The 21,133-nt window shown below is 35.8% G+C and overlaps 1 protein-coding gene across 8 annotated transcripts in view; it reads left to right on the forward strand.

The window, feature by feature from the left end:
* The window catches only part of TBC1D22A (TBC1 domain family member 22A), a 169,541-nt gene that overhangs the window by 27,881 nt on the left and 120,527 nt on the right, over nt 1-21,133 (forward strand). For all 8 annotated transcript variants that reach the window (XM_030478574.1, XM_030478577.1, XM_030478575.1 and 5 more), the window contains 3 exons: nt 5,733-5,861; nt 7,021-7,083; nt 15,255-15,369. In XM_030478574.1, the coding sequence (XP_030334434.1) occupies nt 5,733-5,861; nt 7,021-7,083; nt 15,255-15,369 (307 nt within the window). The remainder of the gene's footprint in view (nt 1-5,732; nt 5,862-7,020; nt 7,084-15,254; nt 15,370-21,133) is intronic.

The raw sequence follows: 21,133 nt of genomic DNA on the forward strand, positions 1-21,133 counted from the left end.
AGCAAAAATCCACTGCTGTCTACTCTCCAGAGGCTATGAAAGACACTTTCTCAACAAGTCTTTATGCATTTAAGAACTGTTTAAAATTCTGAGTTATACACACAACAGTTTAACACTATTGAATTTTTCAGAGAGTAGACTTAAATAGCTTTGCTTTTTATAGAAGAATTCAGCGGGGAATGCAAAGTATTTACTTCAGACTGACACTGATTTCCAATGACTGAAAGAGTCTCTCTTGCTGATGAGTTCTACTAAATTTGCAGCTTAGTTCCTTCTAATGCTAAATGCAGATGCAGCTTCTTAATGGTGGATATTCAAATATCCTGCTGTAATTGAAATTAAACATGCACTGTACAATTTATTTTTGTTGTGTTTCCAAAGTTGACTCAGATTTTGGTAATGGAAAGAGCATTTATTTTTTCTTTTTTTCTCTTGAAGTTTAGGATGCCTCTTTTCAAACACTCAAAGTATGAAAAAAGAATATGGCTAACTCAAAATTGATGTTGAAATACAGTAAGCTAAAGCATAAGGATAGGTTAAGTTCTGAATTGGAGGACTGTCACTGAGGTTTAGAGAACTGGAATTATGCATAAATTAACTGCAGTCACTTTCTTGCTTTCAAGTAAGAGCATTGGGTTTTCTGTGAGCTGCAGCTTCATTCTATAAGCTGATTTTAATTTAGTATTTCTGAGATTCCCAGTCTAGAGAAATTCCTAAGTGTAGAGTTCCCTTGTTCTGTTGTTTTAACCACTCCGGGATCCATTCCAGTTTAATTCTTATCTTCATCTGTCGTGCCATACCTCTGCAAAGAAACTGTCTTCAGTTTTTTTTTTTGTTTTACTCTAAGAAATAAGTGATTTTTTTTATTTTTGTTTTGAGTAAGAGACTTCCAAAAATGGGGTAGGTTTTTTTTATGGGGTTTTTTTGGTTTTTTTCTTTTTTTTTTTCCGCTCCAACCAGTATTTTGAAAGTTCTCAGCTTTTTTATGAAATTTTCACCATGATTTCTTATCTACTAAGTGTTCCTCAATTAATACAATTTGGAAACCCAAAGATGAGTCATTTAGGAATCATTAACTTTTCTATACTGTAACGCAGCAGCTTTGATTCCTCTTCTTCCTGAAGAGGGGAAGAAAAAGTGCTTTGGGTATTTGTGGCCATAAACTCCCTGAGGCTTTTTTCTAATGGTAATTAATTTTAAAGTCACATTAGCTGTTTACTTATTGCTAACGTATGTCCCAGGTAAGAGGGAGTAATGTGATAATCTTTTGTGCTGTGAGGTGCCCTGGGAAATAAGCGTACAAAAGCAAAACTGTTTTGGTTAAATATCAGTTGCAAAACCAAAAAAGACTGGAAAACCAGAGAAACAAAAGCATAGTTTAGAACTAAATTAAGGCTGGATATCTTTGCTTTGGAATTATTCAGAAGTCTTATCCAGTCATGCCCAAACTATAACTTGTTTGGGGAACTGAGTACATTGGTAGTATCTGAGGCCGAAGGTGATTGCCTTGTTTGTAAGATCAGAATTGAAGTTGGAATTTTTAGAATATGATTTTAAAAATTGAACAGTTGAGATATTTATTATATAAAAGGTTAATAATGTTAACATGTATTTGATGAATACAGTTTTTCAAAGGGAAAGCATATGAAAATCAATGTAATGCTCAGGGGCTGTTGATGTAATGCATGTTTACTGGTAACAGTATAGAAAAAAATTACATGATTTAATTATAAAATATAGCAAAAATGTTAGGTATACTCTACCTAAACAGCAAGCAGAACTGTTCAGGCTCACTTTTCTTTTGAATAACAAAACTAAAGATTATGGTTGCAAAAGCCTTTGGAGGAAATTAATGAATAAACGGATTAAAGTCTCCACCAGTTTATTTCCTGATGATATGTTGCAAGTCTTTCCTACTTTTAAAAATAAAACCTAATTTGTAAAGTGAGCAGGAAACAGGACATGTCCAACTGAAAGATTACTTCAGTCCTTGAAACTGAATAATGGCAAAAAGACTTGCTGAGAAAGTATTGGTATCCTTCGAATAATCACTTCTGATCTCACAAACGAATTCTTTTCTAATGGAACTAAGATATCCTACAGGGGAAAAAACCACAACTGTTGAGAATAAATGGGCGGCAGAATTCAATATTTAACTTAATACAAAACACTGGGACAGGATATTAAATGCCAGACTGAGTCTTGAGGCAAAAGTTAAGCTCGTGTGATTTAAGGTACCAGATGCAAGTCTTAAAAGATATGGTTTTGCAAAAGCAAGTATCTCTTAAGATATCTGGAATGTAATATGGTCTGTATTTACTCTGTTGTCATCTTAAACTAAGAAATTAAAGTATATGGGAATAACGTTTTAAATGGTTTTAATATAGAATCATAGAATTGTTTAGGTTGGAGAAGACCCTTAAGATTGAGTCCAGCTGTTAACCTAACGCTGCCAAAAGCCTTCCGCCGCTAAACCATGTTCCGAAGTGCTACATCTACACATCTTTTAAGTACCTCCAGAGATGGTGACTCCAGCACTTCCCTGGGCAGCCTGTGCCAGTGCTTGACAACCCTTCCTGTGAAGAAATGTTTCCAAATACCTAATCTAAACCTTCCTTGGTGCAACTTGAGGCCATTTCCTCTTGTCCTGTCAGTTGTTACATGGAGAAGAGACCAACCCCCACCTCACTACAATCTTCTTTCAGTTAGATGTAAGAGAACAATAAGGTGTCCCCTGAGCCTCCGTTTCTTCAGGCTACGCAACCGCGGTTCCCTCAGCCATTCCTCACAGGACTTGTTCTCTAGACCCTTTCATTGCTCTTTGGGCATGTTCCAGCACCAAAATGTCTTTCTTGTGGCCCAAAATTGAACACACTATTCAAGGCGTGGCTTCACCAGTGCCCCCAGTACAGGGGAATGATCGCTTCCCTAGTCCTGCTGGCCACACTATTTCTGATACAGGTCAGGATGCCATTGGCCTTCTTGGCTGCCTGGGCACAAGCTGGATCATGTTCAGCCATCTGCTGACCAACATCCCCAGGTCCTTGTCTGCCAAGCAGCTTTCCAGCCACTCTTCTCCATGTCTGTAGCACTGCATGGGGTTGTCATGACCCAAGTGCAGGACCCAGCACTTTGCCTTCTTGAACCTCATACAATTGGCCTTGGCCCATTGATCCAGCCTGTCCAGATCCCTCTCTAGAGCCTTCCTATACTTCAGCAGATCAACACTCCCACCCAACTTGGTGTCATCTGCAAAAGTACTGAGGGTGCACTTGATCCCCTCGTCCAGATCATTGATGAAGTTGTTAAACAGAAGTAGCCTCAATACTGAGCATGGGAAACACCACTTGTGACCAGCCACCAACTGGATTTAACTCCATTCAGCACGACTCTGGGCTTGGCCATCCAGCCAGTTCTTTACCCAGCGAAAAATATGACTGTCCAAGGCATGTGCAGCCAGTTTCTCCAGGGGAATGCTGTGGGAAATGGTGTCAAAGGCTTTACTAAAGTCTAGGTAGACATATCCATGATTTTTCTCTCGTTCACTGAGCAGGTCACCTTGTCATAGACGCAGATGAAGTTAGTCGAGCAGGACCTGCCTTTCATAAACCCATGCCGACTGGGCTTGATCACCAGGTTGTCCTGTACATGCTCTGTGAAGGCACTCAAGATGATCTGCTCTATAACCTTCCCTGGCACCAAGGTCAGACTGACCAGCCTGTAGTTCCCTCGATCCTCCTTCCATCCCTTCTTGTGGATGGGTGTCACATTTGCTAACCTCCAGTCAACTGGGACCTCCCCAGTTAGCCAGGACTGCTGATGAATAACGGAAGACGGCTTAGTGAGCACATCCACCAGCTCCCTTAGTACCATTGGGCAGACCCATCTGGCCCCATGGACTTGTCTGTATTTAAGTGGTGTAGCAGATTGCTGACGATTTCCCATTGGATTATGGGGGCTTTATATAGAGATACTTTCAAAAAACTATTCTTGTTTTGGTATGGAGTATAATTTTTATTTTTCTCTAAATGTTGAGTAAAAGAGAAGTTACAGAAATGGGATAGATGTGGGAGAGTAACAGAACCTATATACTTAGATTGTTTAATTTTATTGTATAATTAGCAATTACAGCATGTTGGGTTTACCACTTCCATTTTTGCTTGTAGTGCTTAGGACTGAATAAGAAAGTTGTTTTTGTAGTTAAATGCACAGCATTTTGCTAGTTACTTGCAGTGGCTATGGCTTATTGTGTAAGTGCAGATATATGTGCTGTACTTCTTTATAGAATTTTTTTGATGTTATGAGGATTATTTTGTTAAGGGAACTTAAATCTGACATAAATTTGGTTTCTCTGTTTTATTAATTACCATTAATATGGTGATAGCTGTAATTGTGGCAAGAGAGCTTTTCTAATATTGGTAAGAAATCTTTTAATATGACTTGAGTAATGATTAATATGATTATTAGGTTTTATTTTTTTATTTGGTCTTGGATGTTCAGATCTCTTTCAAAGCCATCGATCCTTAGAATGATTCTTATGCAAAGTATTTTTAAAGGACTGCTATGTATGTAGAATATTAACTAGTTTTCTTTATTGCAGTGTTAGAGGATATCAGTGTTGCTTGAAATCAAGCTGCTTATAAGAAAGCATTTACTATATCTGAATACTCAGAAATCTTTTTGGTAGCCAGTTACATAAATAATGGTGTTTCTAGTAAGTGTATTTTATATATAACTGAACATTTAATAACATTCATGATGCTTCCTTTTGTAAAATGCTGAAATGGTAACCTGAGTTGCTTGTTGTTTTTTAAATGGCAAGTTGTCTTTGATGGCAGAAATGGGGATTAGACTTGGCAAAAGAGGAAAATTAGAATGGATTGTTTTTGTTTCAGGAATGTTGTTTTTTCAGATATATAGGAGTGAGTTGAATGATGAACCATTCAGGTATATTCTGTACTTAGGCAGGATTATACATTGTTGCATTATCTGACACGACTGCCTTAGTGTGTCCATACCTTATGCAAAATAAGATAGTATTTATAAATTGCTTATAGGAAGCAACTAAGGAAATGTACAGCTGGTGCTCTTGCGTCTAAGGGCTCAGTTACTGGTGCTGTTGAGTCATTTTCCGTGATGAAACTTAATAACCTCTTGAGATGAAATGAAAGCTTGAAATAATTCTTTTTCTCATCTGAAACAGTGAAATAAAGTAGCTAGAATGTTTTTAAAGCTTTTGAATTAATACTCCATTGTAGTACAGATTTAACCATAATTTAAACATATTTGCTAATGTATATCATTCCTATTTGAAGGCAACTGAGATAATACGCATTTTAAAAATTTATTAAAATTGCTTCAATAATGGCCACATAGAAATGCAGAAACAAATGAACTCATATAGCATTGTAGTTATCTGAAGTTGTTTGTTTGAGCTTTTGTCTTCCGAAGGCAAACATAATCTTAGAATTCTTGGTGAGAAATTGCTTTTTAAAGCTGGAAAAATGAAACTTTTTCCTTTAGAAAAAAAAAAAAGGCTGATTTTAGTAAGGTGTTTGTACTTTCTTATCAGTTGGAATGATTAGAAAACTGATTTACGAAAGGATTATTCAGATCCAGGTAGGACTGCATGGCACTGCATCGGTTTATTAGCTTTCCCGTCACATGTAATCAAATACCAGCAGTGCTTTTTGTAAGGCAAAGAATAATATCCTTTTCACTGTTTTTTTCAGGGCTATCTTCCTGCAAATGTGGACAGAAGAGAAAGCACTTTACAAAGAAAACGCAAAGAGTATTTTGCATTTGTTGAACAATACTATGATTCTAGAAATGATGAAAATCACCAGGATACCTATAGACAGGTAGAACACCTATTGAAGTTACTTTTACTTACAGGACAGCTAAAGAACTTAGAGATTATTTTTGATGTTTTCCACTGTTTTCCTCTATTTCTTTAATATTACTTGATAGACAGCTCTCTAATCAATTGTTTCCCTACATTTTAGAAGCAAAAATATTAAATATCTTGGTCTGAAATTCAAAATAGTGGATTTCTTTTAATCTCAGCTTTAGTTAGGCCATGTGGCACTGCTATTCAATCCTGTCATTATTTTTTGTTTAAGAATAGTAGGGTTTTCAAATCTTTCACCTCCTGCTCAGACCTTCCTTGAAATGAGTGAAAATGGACAGGGAGTATAACAGTGACTGTTTCTTACTGGCTCCATACTTCTGCTTAAGAAGTTGAAACTATTTATGATGTGCAGTAAAAATAAACATAGCTGTGTCAAACTTGCTTGCCTGCCCAGATAAGCAGGTAACTTTCCTTCAAGTTTTGTATTAAAATGAGTATTTTGTATCACTACGTATCGACTAAGCAATAGTACTTAGCCTTCTTTAGGACAGAAGAAGCTGACCTTTTCAGCTTCAAGTCTGATCTTTGGTGACAAGAAGTATATAGCATGACTAATACAAGGTACTTGTGTATCTAGCCCAGAATCATCAGGTTAGTATTCTGTTGCATAACACTCCTTTTCGAAGTTGTATATTTGGGCTCTCTTCTTAGGTGATTGTAAAATACCTTAAAATAGGCGCTAAACTGTATTTTCACCTTTTAACAGTTGGGCCTTATCTTAAACGTCTTTTCCAACCTAAATGATTTTATGATTCCATGACAGTATCAATTGAACGTGACTTTACAGCGGTAGTAGTATATATTTACTCATAAATACCCCAGGTGACAAGTCTTACCAAAACGACTATAATTTCCAAACGATCAAAATGTCATATAAGAATCCTAAAATGTGAAAACAAAGTATACGGGGGTTTCATTGTTTGTTTTGCCTCATTGATTAACAATAACTTAAAGATGTGGCTGTATGTTTTGAAATACATGTAAAATCCGTGTTATTCCAAAAAAAGTGATTCAATGACACTATAACTAAAGAGTTGTTTTAACTGTTGTGTTATTTAAAAGGTGTGTGGTTGGTTCCTTTTACAGTATTTTTCTTTCTGTTTAATTAGATCCATATAGATATCCCACGCATGAGTCCTGAAGTTTTAAGACTTCAGCCCAAAGTAACAGAGGTAAGAATGATATCTAAAGATTTCTTTTTTTTTTTTTTTTTTTTTTGACAAAGCATTTCATTAATGAATCTGATGTAACAGCACTGGTTAATAATTAATTTGACAACACTTGCAATTTTAACTGCAGAACTGGCTTAAAGTCAAAAAAATGAGGATATATAGGCTAAGAAGAGCGTAAATATGAGTAGTAAAAAGAAAGGCATCTCACGAATCTTTTGCATTGAATCTGTCAGGTTTTTTTCTTTGGTATTGTGCCTTTGGGTTTGATTTTTTTTCCTCTTTTTTTTTTTTAATTTTCTTTCTGTATTTTGTTAATAATGTGTTTTGAAGTAATGCAGAGCATAGTTCCCATGGTTCTATTTGTCAAAATCATTCAGGGTCTGAAAGTTCTTATCACAGAGTCTTCCTCTTGGGAAATCCTCTTTTTGTGAATTTATAGCGTGACTGGTTTGTGTTCCTTATTTCATTTTGCTTCTTTAAGTTTTATATGTTGAGCACACTATTTAAGCTCTTTTACTACTGTAGTAAATGTACATCAATTAATGATAAATATGTTAATCAAATTGGTCTATATTGTTGGGTAGTTGAATCCCAGGGTGACTTTGTAAGGTATACAGGTCATAAATAGTATAGATAGTGTGAATTATCCTCTTTCAATTACTTCTTCTTCAAATCCTTCTCCTTTTTAATGGTTCTAGTTAGACCTTCAAATGTACTTCCTTGTAGCTTCCTTTAGTAGCATTACAGAGCCATGTAGAACATTTTCGGATAGTTCATTAGATGTCAGAGAAGTTAAATGCAGAACTAGCTTTCATTTGTTTTTCTCCTCTTGCAGTTGTTTGTTTAATGGAAGCACTCCTCCACATATGTTGGAGAAATCGGTTTGAAGAAATAGCCTATTACAGTTTCTTGAAAGAAAATGGCATAAAAATACTGCTTTCTGTCTGTTTTCTACACAGTGGTGTTTTACCTGGGTTATTCTAAGGATGATTCAAAGATTAAAGTAAGAAAAATAAAGGACAAAAAGGGAAACAATACCAGCAAGAAATATACCATTAAAGAAATTAATAAGATCAGTGGCAGTGTTGTATCTAGAAATGAGCCAATGAATGAAATGGAAGTGAATATTTTGTCATGCAAAAAGGGCTACAGAAAGAAGAATGCTCTAATACTTCTAAGAGGAAAGAACTACTTGTACTGTATCAGCAGTAGTCTCAAATTATTCCAAAGATGTATTTGCATTCAACACAAAGTGGTGGCTTTCTTGGGATGGGCTTTTCACTTCCTTGCGTTGCATGATTAAAGTGTTCTTAAGGTTTCCATGAAGATTATCTGTGTCTCAAATTATATGACTGTGGTTCAGATGTACAATGGTCGTGGTTTTGTAGCTTTTAGTTTGGGTGAAAATGCCCCAAAATTATGTTGGGTTTTTTTCCCCCTCATGTTTTAGTGAAGGAGAGATTAGAAGCCGTTTAACTTGCCTGGTGTAAGAATCTGTACATTCTTGTTTTTAAAGGAAGATTGCAAAGTACAGAACACTTCGTCAAGAATGACTGCTAGATGGTGTATTTATTTCTAAATTAGCTGAACAATTGCAAAAAAAAAAGACAAGACTTTAAATAGAAATTTCAGGTAAATGTCTTCTGAAGAATATACTTAGTGTCCTTTCTTTTAACCACATTATTTGGATGAGAACTCAAGTGGCTTAAAAATGAGACTAAGGCAGACAAAATATTCTCAGTGGAGAGTATTTTGAAGTAAAGTGTTACTTTGTAAAATGATGACATTGTTAGATAGAAATAGAAATCTCTAGAATTTTGGACTAGTTAATACATTTCTTTAGACTAGATGCAAATTACCGTGGATACCTGCTTTTTCCATAGTACAGTTAGAAATGTTAGCGTAAACTTGTATTGATAATTAGAGAAGATATAGTCAAGGTTTTCCAACATTTGAAATGAGTATTTTTGTTAAATAGTGTGTTGGGGAAAGCATCCCATAATAAGTAATTGAAAAGAATTAGTTACAGGATAGTTACAATCCCTTTTTGGTTGAATGAGTGACTTAGAGCTAAAGGATTTATTTGGGCATTGGAAAGTATAGTAATGTGATAAAGATATTAGTGCAGTATTTGTTACAAGCAGACACAGTTGAAAAGAGACTTTTTTTCTTTTTATAGCTGAACTATAATTAATCTGAAAATAGACTGGTTTAATGAAAATGCTGACAGTCAACTTCAGAACTAGTAGATCCTCCCAAAATAAACCACTTCTCTTATTATTGCTTGGGAGTAATTGAAATAAAAAGGAAATACTGTGTCTAGGTAACTTCTTGCTAAGTAACTTCCAGTGTGTCAATAGAACTTCAATAGCAAATATTATTCAGTAAAGTTTGAGTCTGGCATGCAGTTCGAGCTAGTTTTGTGCGATCATTAAACACCTGAAATTATTTAGGTATTTTTTGCTTTTAATTGTCTTTTTGCAGGCAGTACCAATGCTCAGGTGGCATATTCATTTAATGTGATTTACTGGCATCTAATTTGCAAATATTTTTTTTTTTTCGTAAAAATTAGCATTGTCTTCATTTGTAATTATTTGTTGAACTTGCCCAAAGGCATGCTTTCCTAATGCTTCATTGGACATCTGCATCTTCAGCACTGCTGTAAAATAAACATATTTTAAATCCATACTTTTTAGAAACTCTGGTTGCTCTTGCAAGTGACATTGAATTATCTCCCAATACTAATAATTCTATTTCATGTATACAGCTCCTTAAATTCGTTTGTTGAATACAGGCCAGTATCCCTGGTTGCTGATCATACTTACATTTTTTTTAGTTTGAATGTTTAGTAGATTGAGTCATTTAACAAGCGTAATTGAGCCACATAAAGTAGAAAGACATACTTGCCGTCAGTGTGATCCAAGCATTGTACAGCTAAAATGCTGCTGCTTTCTGGTTAAAAAAGAGAAAGAAACCACAAGAAGTCCCCTTCCCCCCAGAAAAAGAACAATCCCTGTTCATAACCTATGTCATCCATCCTTCCTTCTCCAACATCTTTTTCTTCCCTAGTGCATAGTAAAGAAATGGTAAAGGTGTGTTTTAATAATATTGTGTTAGTTGACAGTGAATGAACTTGTTGGTACGGAAGAATAAGAATGTGAAAAGAGTGGATAGCAGCAGTCAAGTGGGATAAGGGAAAATCTAGACAATATTTGCGTTGTAATGATCTGATTTAATTTTTAGTGATCTACCGGTATCCTGAACTTTACAGGGTCGCAGGGTCTTCATGTGTTAGGTGTTATTAGAGCTCCACTGATCTCCTGACTATATGTGTGGGCTGCTGGGGGGGTCGGCTTGCATATATCATTGCCTTCACTCTCTGATCCAAGAGGGCCCAACTTGCTTGATGTCATCTTACAAAGACTAGTGCAAATGATGCTGGAAGGGTTATAACATCCAACTTCTCCCTTGTTTCTTCCTCTCTCTTTCTGGTTGTTTGGAGCCCTATGCTAGCACAGCCTAATCCTTTATCCTCACAGGGAAACCCTTTCTGCTCCCAAGGGCTCAATGCAGATGGGGACCTTGCATTGTTCCCAGACCTGACTCCTTTCAAAAGAGGGGGAAGATGTTGCTAGACCTGGATGAGCAAGTTGTGTTGGCAAGAGCTATGAAGAAGGGAATCAGAGTATAAGTCAAAGACAGGTTTCAAAGGGTGGCACTATTAGCAAGACTGTTATTGTGGGTATTATGATTGGGTTTGTATATAGCAATTTTTAATGCTACAGAGATGTAGAATAGTGATACCGCTACTAGGAAGAATGTCACTTACAATGAGGTGAAGTTACTGTAGGTGACAAAGCCGAGGAAGAAATCTAGTGAAAAGACCAGAAACATAACACATGTAGAAACCTCACAATGTCTTCTGACTTCAATTTCCAAATGCTACTATTCCAAGATTTTTGTTGTTCTTCTGGTATCTGAGTCTCTGTTCGCAAAGAGCTTTTCATTAGAATTAATAAAGCTGTTTTAATTTCTTCTCAGAACTTGGAATTTGGTTCCTGTAATACAATGTTCCAGTTTAGAAGAAGGTGTTTTGAGTCTTATGTGTGGAAATAACTTACTTTTACTTTTAAAATCAGTTTGAAGTGTTTGTTTTTTATGGGAGTTGTGGATCCTGGGTCGGGGGAAGATAATGTTGGAGAGAGGCCACTTAAATAGTGGCCCTCAAAGAGTAGGAAAGAGGAGCTGGAGGTCTTCCCCCATATACTTCAGTCAAGTTTATTTTAAAGACTAATGACTGTAAGTTTAGGTGCAATAAAAATGATTAGTTGATGTGGAGCGGTGTTAATTTATTATTAATTTCTTCTTTCTCTTTAGCTGAGTTTTGTTGACATGATACAGGGCTGTGTATTTCCCCTCTATGGAAATACTCTATGGAAATTCTCTATGGAGAAATAACTTCAAGGAAACAACACAATTTAAAAATGGGATTGTGATGCTCAACGTGCGGCACGAAGGGTTGAGATAATGACAGATCTGACCAGAGTGTGTCTAATCATATTTGTGATAAGCATTCATTGTTTCGGATTGATAGTCAGTTGTCACAATGCTGATTTATTGGCTCTCAGAGTTGTTGTGCTTGATCTCAGAGTTTCAGCATGTCATACCTTCCTTACAGCCAGTATTTGCTGTTTTAGTGTTTATCGACTGAGGTTATTGGAGGGGCCTGGGCTAAGGTTCTTGTTTCACTGTACTTCATGGTAATGACTTGTAATACAATAGGCTCATTGATCATGAAACTGGTCTGGCTTGTGCTCCCGGCGTGGCCATCGCCTCTATACTTTGGCAGGTACATAATGAAATTTTTTAAAAATTATGAATCTTTTTTTCTTCTCCTTGGGGGGTCAACCTACAAAGGAGGCATTCCCTTACACCCCCCGCTCCCCCACCAGGCTATTTACAGCAGCATTTGAGAGTTCTCCAATATCAATATATTGGTATATTGATATATATCAATATATATCAATATTATATCCCTCTCCACCCCTCTCCATCCAGTTCCTCCCCTTCCCCTTCACACCTACCCCCCCCCCCCAAAACAAAAAGCAAATTCTCAAAAGTTTTGGGGGTTCAGAGTTCTTCTGAGGTGGCAAAACCCACAAGAAATTGAAAGACTGCATTTAAGCTAATGGATTCTTCTCTTTTTGTATATAAATATAGTTCTTGCTGTTATCATGAATGAGAGTTAAATTCAAAAGAGAATAATTGATCGGTAATGACATCTCATGAGATGTAGTGGTTCCTAGTAGAAAATTAATTCTAGTTTCTGTTGCTGGTTTGGAAATCAAGAAGAAAACCTTTAGGGAAAGTGACCTTTTTAATGAGTCTTATTTGAACACAGTGATGAGTGCTGTATAGAAACTTAAATCAGTCTGCCTTTCAGGTTTTCAGTGCTCATTTATTTCAATTCAGAACAGTAAATGAAACTTTCTGAAAGTGGATAAGAAACTGAAAACACTATTTTGGTGTGTATTTGTGGAATTTCTGATTAGATGCATTTGGGGATATTAAAGCTGATGTGCCAATCACGGAGTGATCCTTTCTGCTCAATAATATTAAATAAACCCCTCCAACAAACCCAAACAAACAAAAAACCCCCCAAATACCGCCCTCCCCCCCCCCCCCCCTTAGTTTTCACACCTGGAGATTAAAAATGCATTGAAATCCGTAGGCAGCTCAATTTGCAGTGCAAACTATGTATATTAACAGGTTCTCAGGAAAGGAAGGGTTGGTGGTACAAATTTGAGCATTGTTTGATTTGAGACATGCCTTGATGAAAAGCACTATTTTTGTGATTTTTAGAATAGGTATTTTGATAGCTGTTCCTTACTGAATTACTGATTTTTATTTTTTTTTTGTTTGTTTCTCACTGTGCATGTTTTGTAACCCCATCACACCAGGAGTTTTTTGTCTACCTTACTGCATAACATAATTGCTACTTAAATAGGTTTTTTTAGTGACTTTCCCTCATATTTATTTTCAAAAAAGTGATTTGCATTTGCAATATGTTAAATGTGTCCTTTATTTCAAGTGAAACACGGGATGATAACACTGGTAATACTGGTAACCTCATGTTACTGAAACTGAAACAGTAGCTGACAGAAGCAGAAAGGATGGTTGTGAGCTAACTCACCATGGATAGATTTGCAGTTTTTCAACAATAGTAAAAATATGATACAACTAATTTCAAAAAGTTATAATTATTAAAATGTAAAAGCAAGCTGTACATGGCAGAACTTAGGGTCTTTATACAGTTGTTGATAGATGATGAAACCCCACTGGCTATTGCTTGATTTGCACAGATTGGTATTTTTTCAGTTTAATATGCAGTGCATATTAAAAAACATGAGGTAACAGGACTATCACCAAGAAGAATTTATAGCTAAAAGCATAAGCACCTTGGCTAATGAAAATGAGGTTTCTGTGGAGCTTTTGCTAAATGAATACCTCCCTTTCTGCCTAATCTTTGCCCCAAAACTGAAATCACATTGAGCAAAAACTGAATCTTAATTGTAGCTGTAATGGATCAAACATGAGCTGAGTTATGGCTTCTTGTGTTTCAGTGCCTACCAAAGCTTTTCATATCTGTTGTTCTTGACCGTCTCCCTTGTTCTGTGGATTTTCAGCATGTCAGGGAAATGTAAAACCTGGAGATTAAGAAAAGCTGGTTGTCAAAAGAAAGCCTGTGGGAGAAGGGTGGATGTTGATATTTGGGACTTGCTTTCAAAGCAAAAAGTGCAAATGTGTTTTAGCTTCAGGTAGCTTATGGGAAAGCCTGTGATGGGATTCTTGTTCACCTGGATGCAGACCCTCCTGAACTTGAAAATGACTGCAAGAGGGCTTTTAAACTAAAGAATAAGGTTTTATTTAAAATGGAATTAGAATAGTCAACTTCTAATGTAACAAAAACTTAAAGTGAGATTGAATAGAAATAATACCAGCTTTTTCTCCCAATTATGTCCTCTCAGGACAGGTCTTTTATGGGCTTTCTTGAAACCTGAGCATTCATTGACTTCTGGGCTTGCAGCAAACTACGCAATCTCCTTGGGGTTCTTACAAAGTCTCTCATTCTTTTTTATTGGTATTGGAGGCCTGATCTTAAGACTGACACAGTCCTTTGGTTTGAGCTCTCATTTCTCTGCTCCACTTACCTGCCTCTGCATTCTGGCTTCTTGGGCAGACCTTCCAGGGAAAAGCAAACGTTCTTTCCCTTCACCAGATTGTACATGATTGAGTACCTGTAATTAGGGCAAAGCATGTAGTAGCTTTCACTCTGCTGCTTATTTGCAGCATTTAAAAGGCACGTAGCATGTTCAGAAAAAATAATTGAGAAAAAATAGAGCTTGTCACAGAGCTAAATCGGGTCAGAGATAAATTGTGTGATTTCCCTGCTCCATACTCTTGTCGTGCTGTCCTTCCCATGGTGAGATACATTGTGGCCTTAAGAGCTTTTGCAGATCCCGAGCAAGGTACAGTTCACACAGTCGAGGTGGTGAGGTTACATGATACCCTCAGGCAGGCAGTTGCCTTATTTCTGTATTTCCTGATTTTTTTCAGATTGATTTTTTTGTTAACCAGTATACTTGCTTCTGAAGTCTAGAACCCCACAGTGCAGTGTTAGGCAAGCCTAACTATGGCAGAATCTCTTTTTATGGCTATGTTATTAAAAAATCTAAGCTAAATGAAGTACTTCTTTCTGTTACTTAAGAATAGATAGAATGATGTATTGATAAAATACTTCTTTCAAAGAGGTGAAAAATCATGAGAAAATGATTTAATATTTCTGTCTCGGGGAAAAAGGTATTTTACATTTTTGGAAAAGCTTCAGTGAGTAAGTGCTACTTGGTTGTAACTACTATAAATGAATTATCTACTAGGTTGGTTTTAACGTGCTAATACAGTGAAAATGCTTCCTTTTGAAGATCCAAGAAGCTTACTTAGTGCTGGAAGTTAATTATGAATACTGATGCTTATTTATGCTTTTGTATGCACATTTTTATACTAGTAATTCTATGATGCTGAATTTGTCCTTGTATAATTTTCAAGTGTCGTGCTTAAAATGTGCTCATCACTTGATAAATTATCTGATAGTTTCTTTAACTCTTTTTCAGATCTTTGAAAGAATTTTGTTTATCTGGGCAATACGTCATCCAGCCAGTGGATATGTTCAGGGCATAAATGATCTTGTTACTCCTTTTTTTGTAGTCTTCGTTTGTGAATATATAGGTAAGATTTGTCTTAATACTGAATTATGAATTGGTACTAGTTTTGGAACTGTATCTTCATTTTAATCTGAATAATGATTTGGATAAGCTATTCAAAGCATAATTTTATGCATAATATCATACATTTTTATAATTATAATTCTGTATAGTTCTCTTGAAATATATACTGAGAAGCAGTCATGTAAGTCACTGGAGTTCAGGATTCCTTCAGTATTTCATTCCAGATAACCTCTCCCCTCAACAAAACCCAACCGAACAACCCTCTGTAGAAGTTGCAGACAGTGTTCTCGTTTGTCATATCTGAAAGCAGGGGAAAGAGGCATGACCTAGGATTTGCTTTCATCTTGATCTCTAGTTAAGAAGTGTTCACTACTCCTGTTGCTTTTTTCTTCATAGGTGGTTTTATTCTCCCTTTTTCTCTCCTGTTTCACATTGCTTGTGAAACTCTAAATTGTATGTATGAAATGAGCAGGGGTTTAAAAAACATAACCAAAATCAGGCAACAACAATGAAACCTCCCCAAAAACAACACACCAAAACAAAACAAGAAAAACAAACACAGGAAACAAGGAAACCTTTGAAATGAATGGCAGGGAAATCAGAAGGAACATATTGAAGTGGATCTGTGACTGAAATAACAGCAACCTGGAATTAGGGTCTAAAAAATAAGGCAGCAGTAATCAAATTTCTCTGATTGAGAACTCTGCCCTTCTGGGGCTTACAACACTAGTAACAATAGTAAACAGCTGTATTTCTGTTGGGTTTGTGGCCTTATATGTGTGTGTACTTTTTGAGAACTTGTTATTTGGTAAACTTGGATATTGGTTAAATGCTCACCTCTTACAAGAACATCATCAATATCTTAAATTTATAGATTGGTATTTATGTCTTTATAAATGTTAAGAGTTTGGCTGATCGTTAACAACAGTTCATTCATAACTTGGGTATAACTATGGTGTAAAAGGTAAGGTTAAACAGTAAAAATTACAATGCTAATCTGTCTTGAATTAAAACTGTTTTCCTTGTATTTCTATTTGTCATAGAGACACACAGTGAAAATGCACAATGCTTATATATAAACTTGAGCAACGCTTTGCCTGGCTACTTCAGTGAGGCTGTAGATACTGGATTCTTCTTACCTTCTCTATGCGAGATACCCATTGGTGTCTTAATCTGGATTGATTAAATTTAATGAAGGACAGATTATCCTTGAGTGGATGATAGACTACCCATTTACTCATTTGCATGGCAACACCTCTGTTGCTTTGTTAATTTCTCGTTTCATAGGGGGACATTTCATTGCTAAGCAACTAATGAGAACTACTGCTGCCTTCTCCCTAATCATCTCTTAAGTAGGGTAGAGGCCTACTCCTGAGAGTACTTGCAGTTTCTGCCTTTTACTCCCTCATTTGACAGATAATGAAAATGTTCTTAATGATCCTAGAACAGTAGGGTCTCTAGTAGACTTTAGGGTTGTTAATTGAAATAAGAAGTTCAAATGAGATGTGATTAGAGAATTGATATTCCATGTTAAATAGACCATTTAATTAATATGGTAAATAAGTTTGTCTTTACCACCAACTTACATTTGGAGACCCTGCTGATTTTAATGTATTTGCCAGTTTGTCAGTATTTTCATATCGGAGAGCATAACTGATTCAGGGAGTGTCCAGTGAAGAAAGACAAAACTCAAAACCTAGCAACTGTAAAGGATATTTTGTCACTGAAATTGTATGAAACTCAGAAAACTGCATTCTGAAAGCTGATTTAAAAGCTAATATCTATATAATAAGAAAAATACTGAAATGAGGATATTTTCTTCAATATATTAGCAGTCCTGGCTAAGTGCTAACAGCAGTTACGTCTCCCAGTGACATAAAAACTTCCTAAGATTTGTCTTTAAATAGCTTTTTGATTTGGGTCTTTATGCTGAGTGATGCATTCAGGTTAGAATGAATAAGAGTGTGCATTGCACTTAAACTTGAAACGGGAACATTAAATTTACAAAGTACTTCAAAAATCCTGAGATTTGTAATAAAATTATAGAAGGATTCAAAACTCATGCTATGAATTGTGCTTTAGTAGTATAGATAGAAAATAAATGCAGAGCAGCAGAGGTTTCCTAGCAAAAATGTTTAAGCTATTAGTGTATTTAATATTTACTCTAGAAATACTCTGTATTTACCTCAGATTTTATTCTGGATCTTATTTCTTGCTCTAAGTCAATATTGGTTTGTTCCTTAAATTGCTTTATTTATTGTTTTCTTTGGACTATTGATTTTGTGTATTTTTTTTCAGTTTAACTGGAACCTTTGTGTTGCAGCTCTGAGTCACTTGGATCCTAATTCATGCCATTGAAAGTGAGGATAATGCTTTTTAATTTAGGTTCTCTCTATAATTAAGAGAAAGAGGTCCTAAAGGATTATTAAAGATTAGTAAATTCTTCTTATTAACAATGACATTATAATAAATCTGTGCTGATTAGATCATCTGATGGTATATCCTGATAACATTTACACACAATTGCAGTTTTGTCAAATATTTTGGCAGGAGGAAAGCCATGTTTATTTTAGCTTTATGACAACTGAGAGAGCCCTTAATCCTTAATCTTGCATGACAAGTATATGACATATTTATTCTAGTGATGAGAGTCTTTCTGGTCTGCTAAAGACATCCAGAAACCATTTGGAAAAATGTTGTTAAAGACCTTTTGAAGATAGAAATGACATGTATGGAAGTGATAATTTACTTGCCTTTTCATTCAAATCTGAATGGCACACGGTAGGTTTGTGGGTCTGTTTATAAGGACTGAAGTCATAGGTGTTTTGATAGCTTAGTATTGATTGAGGTACCTAATTTTAGCACATAGGTTCACACATTTAGAATAGGTTAAGTGACTGAAAGTACGAATTCAATATGTTAAATGTTGAGAGCATTCTTTCAACCTTTCCAGCAGTGTAAGGATGATGAAAGTGTAATTTGGGAATGTCTCATTAGTTCCCTACTTTGCAATGAAAGTGGAATACTGTAACATTTTCAGCAAGATAGAAATTGTCAAACCAAGCCCGGAGAGGCACAACTGCAATTAAAGAATATTTTAGAGTGGTTGATACCAGCCCTTGCTGGAATACAGTAGATTCAAGTTAGGATTTCCGGTCTAAATGAGGAGGAGGAGGAATTTGAACCCATGAAAAATACTAGAGGTCTGTAAGCTTATTCTGCTGTAACATACAGCTTCTTTGGAATTTCAAAGCTAGTGGTATGGGAAAACTATTGCGTGCTTACTTCTAATCTCTTACATGACATGGCAGTGTTACAACATATGTCGTCAGAAGGAATGCTGATTACTGTCAGGGCAGTTTTTCTGAAAGCCCTGTAACTTTGTAGCATATTAGTTTGTGTCAAAATTAATTTTGTCCATATGGATGCAATTCCAGAGATAGGATATACCATGTGACTGCTCACTGTTTGACTAAATGTGGACAAGGAAATTTTGCACTGGATTGCAAGTCCTATTTCACGTTGTACATGCGTTGCTCTCTTTGTACACCATCCTGTTGCTCTGAGTTCGTGTTGATCTAGATTGTTTCCAGTCATTAAGTTCTGCTTCACAGTTGCTTGTGGTTTCTTGCTTATGGAGTCAGCTACACTTCACTACATCTGACATTTCAGTAGTACATCTGCATTTCATTAATTCACTGGGCCTTATGTGTATATCTAGAACCACAGAGAGCGCCTGGATTTACTCACCATCCAGAGAGATGAAAGCTCAAGAGAAACACCATCATACTAAGGATGCATGCCAGGCCATTGCTAAGTGGAATGGCTGTGTGAAATCACTTTGAGACCCGCTAGCACTATTGGATCAAGAGAAAATTAGGAGTTAGTAGGAAATCAGTGGCAGAAAACAAACGCTATTGTAGCACTTCTTCATTTTATGTTGGATAAAGAATGTGAAGGAAGATGAGGCTGCTGAAGACTGGAATGGTGATTCAGATACTGTCTGCAATCTTCTTGCAATAGAGGAGCTGAAGACAATTTGAGGATGTCTACAAGAACTCATGAACTGAAAATTTTTGAAGGAAGGGTCTTACTCTTGTAAGTGTTTTTCTTGTGATCTTAAATCCTTTCATAGAAGGCATTTAATGCAACTTCTGTTACGTAGTGTTTTTAAATTCATATTGGCATGACTTTATGGAATAATTAATCCAGACTGAAATCCTCATAGAATTGGGATGGGATTTAGTCCCAGACCAGTGTTACTATGAGAACGTAAAGTTTCTTTAGTCCTGGAAAAGCAGTCATCTGTCTGTACCTGCCTTGCATAGCTTTTCATTCCCTCTCATGTGTCAAAGGAGGCTTCCTGTCCTTAAAATGAGATTTCATACTGGTTATTACCTTTGTTCCTTCCTTTTCAGCATACTTACTGCAAAAAATGTAATTGAAAACTATTAATTTTGTTTTTTCAAACTGTTGAATCTAAAAATGTTATTTTCATAGTATAATTGGAGTAATAGTTCAGAGCATTGTATCATGACTCTATCTGAGGTAATTCCTCAGTGTTTGTTCATAAAATATGAAAAAGTTGACAATTTATCAGATTTTCTAAGAGATTTGTAATTTGTATGCAATAAATACGTATGTTTAGAATGTACATAAAACCACATTTCTGAATGATGAGGCAGTAAGCCAGAGAGGAAAGAGTATTAACCCACTGACTCCGGAGAGCTGCTAGAAGTTTTGTTATATTTATGGTGTTAGAAGGTAAAATTTTGTTTAGTGTGTGTTTTTTTCCTTTACAAGACCAAGATGAAGCCATGATTGCTGCAGTATATAAATTAATCTGAGATAATGAATCCTGCTATCTAAACACCTAGACCTTTCTTAATCAGTTCCTCCAACGCGCTAGTCCTTGGAGAATTGTGAATAGGCCTCATGCATTGGGGTTTTGAGGAGATATAGTGGGCAAGATGTAACATATTTGTAGTTATTCTACTTAGAAGAGACTGAGCGAAACTGAAGGAATGACAAATTGTTTTGATAAAGTGGAAGTTAAACAAGGAGCTAGAACTGGATTAACTGGATGCTTCTCTCTGTCCCAGGCCCTTCAAGTGGTTGGAGACTGATAGAATCATCCTTGCTGTTTTCTGGTTTACCATGAAAGAGATACTGGTAAACCTCTGAGGATGGAGTGCTCAAGAATATGAGGATTTCTTCAGTTTGTGAGCTGAAAAGATTTTTTTATTCGCCATTCTCGTATGCTCTTGAGCTTTTCTGATAATTTTGGCATTATGCTTTGTAACAAACTTCTACTGGTTTATTTTTCTTTGTTTAAATAAATAAATTTTTTGAACAATACCATATGAAAATGTTTTTATTTACACATTTGTTTGAAATTATTATAAAACTTACGCAAATTAAATGTGCATAAACGCACTGACATGAAACATAACTGACATTTTAACTTTTTTCGCAAGTTGTATAAGTATTAAGAAAATATTTCCTCGTTTTTTTAAAACATTGTAAAACTTGCCTGAAAATTATTCGAAATAATTTAAATCACTCTTCTGTCATATGAAAATTCAATGTCACAAGTTCCATTTGATCACATTACATTTTCTCTCCTTAATGCAAACCATCAGTAGTGTAATTTCCACATACAAAGGGTGTATTTCAGTGCTGCTTCTTAATAGTTTCTGTGACTTTTTATAGTAATAATCATGATACCAGTGAGGTTGACTGAAATTCTCATAAACATGAACAAT

The sequence above is a fragment of the Strigops habroptila genome, chromosome 3 (genome assembly GCF_004027225.2).
Source record: "Strigops habroptila isolate Jane chromosome 3, bStrHab1.2.pri, whole genome shotgun sequence".
Classification (NCBI taxonomy): domain Eukaryota; kingdom Metazoa; phylum Chordata; class Aves; order Psittaciformes; family Psittacidae; genus Strigops; species Strigops habroptila.